Raw genomic sequence first — 9,264 nt, forward strand, 5'->3', positions numbered from 1 at the left:
ATGATAGCTATAGGATCAAGATTCAGCAGGAAAAGGGAGATAAATACATCATGCAGCTGGGGAGGGGAGATAACTACATGATGCAACAGGAGGGGAGATAACAACATGATTCAGCAGAAAAAGAAAGATATAAATACTTCATGCAGCAGGGGAGGGGAGATAATCACATGATGCAACAGGAAAAAGTAGTTAATACTTTATGCAGTAGGGGTGGGGAGATAACCACATGATGAAGTAGAGCAGGGGAGATAATCACATGATGCAGTAGGGGAGGGGAGATAACCACATGATGCAGTAGGGGAGGGGAGATAACCACATGATGCAGTAGGGGAGATGAGATAATCACATGATGCAGTAGGACAGGGGAGATAATCACATGATGCAGTAGGGCAGGGGAGATAATCACATGAAGCAGTAGGGCAGGGGAGATAACCACATGATGCAGTAGGGGAGATGAGATAATGACATGATGCAGTAGGGCAGGGGAGATAATGACATGATGCAGTAGGGGAGGGGAGATAATCACATGATGCAGTAGGGCAGGGGAGATAACCACATGATGCAGTAGGGCAGGGGAGATAACCACATGATGCAGTAGGAAAAGGGAGTTAAAAAATCATGCAGCAGGGGAGGGGAGATAATCACATGATGCAGTAGGGGAGGGGAGATAATCACATGATGCAGTAGGGGAGGGGAGATAATCACATGATGCAGTAAGGCAGGGGAGATAATCACATGATGCAGTAGGGCAGGGGAGATAATCACATGATGCAACAGGAAAATGGAGATAATCACATGATGCAACAGGAAAAGGGAGTTAATACATCATGCAGCAGGGGAGGGGAAATACATCATGCAGCAGGGGAGGGGAGATAATCACATGATGCAACAGGAGAGGATAGATAATCACATGATGCAGAAGGGCAGGGGAGATAATCACATAATGCAGTAAGGCAGGGGAGTAATCACATGATGCAACAGGAGAGGATAGATAATCACATGATACAGAAGGGCAGGGGAGATAATCACATGATGCAGTAGCTATATATAGGGGAGGGGAGATAAATACTTAACCACATGATGAAGCAGGGGAGGGGAGATAAATACTTAATGCAGCAGGGGAGGGGAGATAAACACATGAGGCAGCGGTAGAGGGGAGATAAACACATGAGGCAGCGGTAGAGGGGAGATAAACACATGAGGCAGCGGTAGAGGGAGATAAACACATGAGGCAGCGGTAGAGGGGAGATAAACACATGAGGCAGCGGTAGAGGGGAGATAAACACATGAGGCAGCGGTAGAGGGGAGTTAAACACATGAGGCAGCGGTAGAGGGAGATAAACACATGAGGCAGCGGTAGAGGGGAGATAAACACATGAGGCAGCGGTAGAGGGGAGATAAACACATGAGGCAGCGGTAGAGGGGAGATAAACACATGAGGCAGCGGTAGAGGGGAGATAAACACATGAGGCAGCGGTAGAGGGGAGATTAAAAGAATCTTTCCCTACCAGGAGGGTATGAAAACGAAATCACGACACGAGGGGTAATTCATGAAGTCAAATTGTCCAAGATATTAAGGTCATTTTATACTATATGTGAAGTTTAATCGAAATTGACCATTAACCATTGCCCGACTGCCCGGGGCAGGTCAGACCTCCTGTCGGGCAGGTCAGTTACGTCTGTGACTTGCCCGACTGGGCAGGTGGATATTTCAGTGCCATTGATACTTGTTTAGGCTGATGTAGAGTTGATATCTTAGTCCTTAAGATACATTTACGGGTCATGCAACAAAATCTGAGCTATGAAGCTGTCTACACAGATTTATCGGTATAATTAGTCATGGTCAAACAGATGTTTGTATACCCATGTAGTATACACGATGTGATAATTCAAGCGCTTTGATGACACTGTCATAATGTAATTTGACAGAAAGCATGGCAAAGAGCTTCGAGATTGATAACAAATGGTAGGCCTAGCTCAAAAGCAATAGTATGGCAATAGTGAAAATCAAAAGTTTATCATTATATGCAAGAATCAAGATTAATTATACATGACCAGCTTTTGACTGAAAATCAAGAAATTTATAAGTTCTGTTTGCCATGTCGGCTATTCACAACCTAGTCTGCTCAAATCAATCTTTCCCTATCAGTATTTCACAGTTTTTGCTTTTAGAATATTGTTAGCTAAGACACCTGTTCATCTCGTTAATAATCACCGATACTGTGTGGACTAAGAAGAAGATACATCAAAGCAGATTTGAAGTGTCAGTGGAGTTATTAGGTCTGGAAGGTTCCTGATAATTATCACTTGCCCGACTGGTCAGTAGCTAGGAACAATTTATTAGGACAGGACATATTTTGTTATATTTACTACAGTGAAATTGAATTATTAATTCTTCAATATGCTCATAGAACACAAAAATCAAAAGGAATCATAAATTAATCATAGAAATAGAGAAATTGTATCATTTTTCATTAAATTTTATTGGGCAAGTCAAATTTCCAGTCGGGCAGGTAGGTTTTTGTAGTCACCTGCCCGACAGGGCAAGTCCTTAAAAAAGTTAATGTCGAGCCCTGTACTGTTTGATTATATTCTGCGTGCTATATCGATTGCTGCATAGAACTATATATACCTTGGAGACTTGGTGTTCCACAAGTTTTTACGATAGCAGCAGTAGAATCGTGAAAGATTGAAGATCAAATTGGGTTCTGATATATATATTTTAATATGGAGACTTTGATCTAGAGCTGAAATTTGCTTTAATGTGTATTTCTTTCAAAATTGTTAATTTGTTAGTAAAACTTTTACTTTGCTAGTAATTTTATAACCTACAAGGATTAATTGTAATTTTGTGAGGACTAGTAACTTTCAGTCAGGACCAGTAACTTTTAGGGTCAGCTAGTTCTTAGGACCAGCAGGAAAAAATCCTTAAAGCCCCACTACCTTTCAGGAGTAAAATTTAAAGGTTTTTTAAATACATTAATAACATAAGAAAATACATATTGATAGCCTAAGGTTAGGCAACAACACCAAACATATGCAAGATTTCCTGCGTAATATATAACTGTGGGAATCATCAGACGACCTGCGTTATGAAAATTAACATTTTATTTATTTTAATCAAATGTTTCAGAAGATGATGATGAGTGTAATATTAACAGTAATCAAATAACTTTTGCGACCCTACAAAATTATCAATCTTGTTTTACATTCCCATTTTAAAAATTAGAAGCTGTTTCGGAAAGGTAGTGGACCTATAAGAAAGAACACTTATTACCACCATTAAAAAGTTTGAGCTTTTAATTTTACATCAAGATAAAAATATTTAATTACATTCTGAAAAGATTCTGTAGCACTATGTCCTATATGGAATGCAGTACTGATTGCACATGCACCAAAAGCAAAATAGATTATTTCATATTTTTTGTGTGTGTGTTAATTAGACATTAATATACACAATTAAACACCAATTATTGTTCAAATGATGAATATCGTTTATGTTCTGTCGGTGATGGAGCATCTTTAACTAACAGCTATAATATTTTGATATGAAAATGTAATAATACAATTGATTACCATGGCAGGTCTGCAAATTCTTTTATTAAAATCAATACAGTTACCGGTATATTATAATCTAGCTTAGTGTGGTCACTCAGCTGTCAAGTGTTCAGTGACCACAACTCACCTGTTGTTTTTACCTGTCACTGTACAGGTAGTGTCAGCACTCCCTAAAACTGCCACTCTCTCACAAAACCTACGCTTCTGATTGGTTGTAACAGACTTGAAGTCTTTTTTGATTGGCTAAATGTATTCTTACATCTATGAATTCTTGTCAGTTTGGGAATATTCAATTCCCTGAATGTCTTGATTCCAAGTGTGGATAAGATTAGCCAGATTTCCCAGGATTTTGTTCCGGATTTTATGTAGACTTTATTACTGAGTTCTTTATAATAGAGTGAATCAGTGTGTTACTGTAGTGTGGTACGGTAGTGTGTTACTGCTGTGTAGTACAGGATGGCCTTACTCATAAAATCTGAGTCGTTACCTGCTGGTGGGGAGCTTGCTAAACTATCTACACACCCTATGTTTGAGGATCTACAAGCTACACTTACTAGTGAATGCTACCAGAACTTTCAGACCCTGCCATTCAGTTTGTGTCGTGATGGAGTGGCACCAATGGAGTCGGAGCCTGATCCCATCGTTTTAGACCCAGCCCTTATCGCTGTACAGGAGGCAAATCTACAGTCAGACTTCCAACAAGTGTTGATTCATAACTCAGAAAAAGTTCACCAGCTTCATCAATTCTATAACGAGCAGTGCCAAAATATTGAAAATGAACGAATTTCTGCAATTGAACAATTAAAGACACAGGATTCAGATGTGGTTGTTTATCAAAGCGAAGTCAGTAACATTCACGAGACTTATGATCATCAACGCATGCATCTTACTCACCGTGTAACGGCAAGTCTACAACTTCTAAAGGTGGCGCTACCTACAGTCGCAGATTCCACAACTTCTAACACAGTATCCGGGCCTGGAAGGTCAAGGTCACGACAACTGAATGTACGCGGTGTTAGTCTTATGAGTGATTGGTATGAGAAACACATAGATAATCCCTATCCATCTGAGGAAGAAAAAGAGAAAATGGCTCGCGACGGTGGATTATCTCTCGCGCAAGTCAAAGCATGGTTTGCCAATAAACGAAATAGGACTAGCAATACAAAACCGAAAAAACAAAAACAACAAGTGGAGAAGAAATTATTGTCCATCTGTAGTGGACTTACGAGTACTGGGGTGGGGTCAGACAAGGCACCCCGTCTCTATGGTGATATCATACGTCAGTTATCTGACATCGTGAACAGTTCAACAGTGTTCAGTCAGCCGGTAGGGGCAGATATACCTCCAACTGAAACTATCAGCCAGTAAGGGAGGGAAGTGATTTCATGAAGGACTTTCTGATAAAACTAAAGACAGTCTCAGTGACCATTGGAATGTCGGTTATTTCCTTTAGTGTAATAGTGAGTTATTTCTCTTGATGTAAGAGTGAGTTATTTCCCTTGGTTTAATAGTGAGTTATTTCCTTTTATGTATTAGTGAGTTATTTCTCTTGATGTAATAGTGAGTTGTTTACCTTGGTGTAATAGTGAGCTATTTCAATTGATGTAATAGTGAGTTATTTCCCTTTGTGTAAAATTGAGTTATTTCTTTTAGTGTAATAGTGAGTTATTTCCTTTAGTGTAATTGTGAGTTATTTCCCTTGGTGTAATAGTGAATTATTTCCTTTAGTGTAATAGTGAGTTATTTCCCTTGGTGTAATAGTGAGTTGTTTCCCTTGGTGTAATAGTGAGTTATTTCCCTTGGTGTAAGAGTTAGTTATTTCCCTTGGTGTAATAATGAGCCCTTGGTGTAATAATGAGTTATTTCCTTTTATGTAATAGTGATTTATTTCCCTTTGTGTAAATTGAGTTATTTCCTTTAGTGTAATAGTGAGTTATTTCCATTTATGTAACTGTGAACTATTTCCTTTGGTGTAATAGTGAGTTATTTCCTTTAGTGTTATAGTGAGTTATTTCATTTAGTGTGAGTTATTTCCTTTAGTGTAAAATTGAGTTATTTTCTTTAGTGTAATAGTGATTTATTTCCCTTGGTGTAATAGTGAGTTATTTCCTTTAGTTTAATTGTGAGTTATTTCCTTTAGTGTAATTGTGAGTTATTTCCCTTGGTGTAATAGTGAATTATTTCCTTTAGTGTAATAGTGAGTTATTTCCTTTAGTGTTATAGTGAGTTATTTCCTTTAGTGTAATAATGAGTTATTTCCTTTAGTGTGAGTTATTTTCTTTAGTGTAATAGTGAGATATTTCCTTTAGTGTTATAGTGATTTATTTCCCTTTGTGTAAAATTGAGTTATTTCTTTAGTGTTATAGTGAGTTATTTCCTTTAGTGTAATAATGAGTTATTTCCTTTAGTGTGAGTTATTTCCCTTTGTGTAAGATTGAGATATTTCCTTTAGTGTTATAGTGATTTATTTCCCTTTGTGTAAAATTGAGTTATTTCTTTAGTGTAATAGTGATTTATTTCCCTTTGTGTAAAATTGAGTTATTTCCTTAAGTGTTATAGTGATTTATTTCCTTTAGTGTGAGTTATTTCCCTTTGTGTAAAATTGAGTTATTTCCTTTTATGTGATAGTGATTTATTTCCCTTTGTGTAAATTGAGTTATTTCCTTTTGTGTAATTGTGAGTTATTTCCCTTGGTGTAAAATTGAGTTATTTCCTTTTGTGTAATTGTGAGTTATTTCCCTTGGTGTAAAATTGAGTTATTTCCTTTAGTGTTATAGTGAGTTATTTCCCTTGGTGTAATAGTGAGTTATTTTCTTTAGTGTAATAATGAGTTATTTCCTTTAGTGTAATAGTGGGATATTTCCCTTGGCGTAATAGTGAGTTATTTCCCTTAGTGTAATAGTGAGCTCTTAGTGTAATGGTGAGTTATTTCCCTCGGTGTAATAGTGAGTGATTTCCTTTAGTGTAATAGTGAGTGATTTCCCTTGGTGTAATAGTGAGTTCCTTCCCTTGGTGTAATAGTGAGTTACTTCCCTTGGCATGAACAAACTTTCGATATTGATATCATATATAGTATATAGCTGATCACAGAGTTATTGAAAATAGAACATTTTTGATATTGTGTTTATCATATACACATGGAAATGTGTTCACATATGTGCTATGTATATCCTTACATATTTTATCACTGGAAGTTGTATGTTAATTATAATCAATATTATCATCCCATTCTTATGTTATGTAATATCGCTTAACCTTGCCCTATGATTCTAAGACAAATGACATTAAAAATGGCTCTATTTGTAGATATATTTCAGATGACCATCCATTGCATTAGTGTGAATAGTTCTTGATACATATGTATGTCTGTTTACATGTATATATTAGTGTATGGTATGAAAAGTGCTGTGAATATTTAATTCATGTTAATTTATGACAATATTTATTATTAAACTGATAAAAAAATCTACTGTTGCATTGTTATATCACCAGCTGGTTGTCTATTCTAGCTGTCAATCATCTAAATCCATCTTTGAACATTTTCTAACTGCTATACCTCATAGAGTGATGGGAATTTCATGTACTTGATATACAACATCTGTTCCTATTGATCCTTTGTTGTGTATTTAATAATTCCATTTTGAGGAAATGAACATGGCCAATAGGTAGTCATATCAAATTTTGAAAGGTATTTATTATGATCATTATACCCCCTGCAACAAAGTTAATGGGGGAGGGGTATACATAAATCAGGTTTTGTGTTTTGTTCGTCTGTCTGTAGACACAATTTTGTCCGGAGAACTCCTCCTTACAACTTGACAGATTTTGATATTTGGTATACAGAACCTTGACATAAAGTGGTTGAGAATGTTTCATTATGGAGCATGAAGAAGAAAAATAATGTAGCAAATAAAGATTTTGATGATGAATATGATGTGTACATTGTCACCTCAATCAGTCAAATCAACAGACAGCCTATGTACACTCAATGGCCATTTTAATGCTATAAGGCCAAGGTTGCAGCAATGCTACTGAATACAAACAGCTGCAGACCAATCCTACGGGTTTAAAAGGCTTTTAGTATAGTCATCCGTACATCTTTAACTGAAGGCCAATACAGATATGTGTACCCTACCTACATCAGATACATATGAACCCTGTTTGGGTAAATTTCCACTGTTACAGATCTATGTCTGAGCCCTGTATGAGTAAATTTCCACTGTTACAGATCTATGTCTGAGCCCTGTATGAGTAAATTTCCACTGTTACAGATCTATGTCTGAGTCCTGTATGAGTAAATTTCCACTGTTACAGATCTATGTCTGAGTCCTGTACGAGTAAATTTCCACTGTTACAGATCTATGTCTGAGCCCTGTATGAGTAAATTTCCACTGTAACAGATCTATGTCTGAGTCCTGTATGAGTAAATTTCCACTGTTACAGATCTATGTCTGAGTCCTGTATGAGTAAATTTCCACTGTTACAGATCTATGTCTGAGCCCTGTATGAGTAAATTTCCACTGTTACAGATCTATGTCTGAGTCCTGTATGAGTAAATTTCCACTGTTACAGATCTATGTCTGAGTCCTGTATGAGTAAATTTCCACTGTTACAGATCTATGTCTGAGCCCTGTATGAGTAAATTTCCACTGTTACAGATCTATGTCTGAGTCCTGTATGAGTAAATTTCCACTGTTACAGATCTATGTCTGAGCCCTGTATGAGTAAATTTCCACTGTTACAGATCTATGTCTGAGTCCTGTATGAGTAAATTTCCACTGTTACAGATCTATGTCTGAGTCCTGTATGAGTAAATTTCCACTGTTACAGATCTATGTCTGAGTCCTGTATGAGTAAATTTCCACTGTTACAGATCTATGTCTGAGTCCTGTATGAGTAAATTTCCACTGTTACAGATCTATGTCTGAGTCCTGTATGAGTAAATTTCCACTGTTACAGTAAATTTCCACTGTTACAGATCTATGTCTGAGCCCTGTATGAGTAAATTTCCACTGTAACAGATCTACGTCTGAGCCCTGTATGAGTAAATTGCCACTGTATCAGATCTATGTCTGAGTACCGTACAATTAAATTTCCACTGTTACAGATCTATGTCTGAGCCCTGAGTAAATTCCACTACAGATATGTCTGAGTAAATTTCCACTGTTACAGATCTATGTCTGAGCCCTGTATGAGTAAATTTCCACTGTTACAGATCTATGTCTGAGTCCTGTATGAGTAAATTTCCACTGTTACAGATCTATGTCTGAGCCCTGTATGAGTAAATTTCCACTGTTACAGATCTATGTCTGAGCCCTGTATGAGTAAATTTCCACTGTTACAGATCTATGTCTGAGCCCTGTATGAGTAAATTTCCACTGTTACAGATCTATGTCTGAGCCCTGTATGAGTAAATTTCCACTGTTATCAGATCTATGTCGTGAGTCCCTAAGATCTATGAGTAAAAATTTCCACTGTTACAGATCTATGTCTGAGCCCTGTAGAGTAAATTTCCACTGTTACAGATCTATGTCTGAGTCCGTATGAGTAAATTTCCACTGTTACAGATCTATGTCTGAGCCCTGTATGAGTAAATTTCCACTGTTACAGATCTATGTCTGAGCCCCGTACTGAGTAAATTTCCACTGTTACAGATCTATGTCTGAGCCCTGTATGAGTAAATTTCCACTGTTACAGATCTATGTC

At 37.1% G+C, this 9,264-nt stretch overlaps 1 protein-coding gene across 1 annotated transcript; it reads left to right on the forward strand.

The window, feature by feature from the left end:
• Positions 1 to 3,861: 3,861 nt before the first annotated feature.
• LOC138317083 (homeobox protein extradenticle-like) lies at positions 3,862 to 7,015 on the forward strand. Its single transcript, XM_069258704.1, has one exon. The coding sequence runs from the start codon at positions 4,015 to 4,017 to the stop codon at positions 4,924 to 4,926; it is 912 nt and encodes a 303-aa protein (XP_069114805.1). The 5' UTR covers positions 3,862 to 4,014; the 3' UTR covers positions 4,927 to 7,015.
• Positions 7,016 to 9,264: the final 2,249 nt, after the last annotated feature.

Source organism: Argopecten irradians, chromosome 2, assembly GCF_041381155.1.
Source record: "Argopecten irradians isolate NY chromosome 2, Ai_NY, whole genome shotgun sequence".
NCBI classification, from domain to species: domain Eukaryota; kingdom Metazoa; phylum Mollusca; class Bivalvia; order Pectinida; family Pectinidae; genus Argopecten; species Argopecten irradians.

Bases quoted from the DNA above. Each gene is read 5' to 3' on its own strand.
- LOC138317083 (XM_069258704.1), top strand. From the start codon at position 4,015: ATGGCCTTACTCATAAAATCTGAGTCGTTACCTGCTGGTGGGGAGCTT.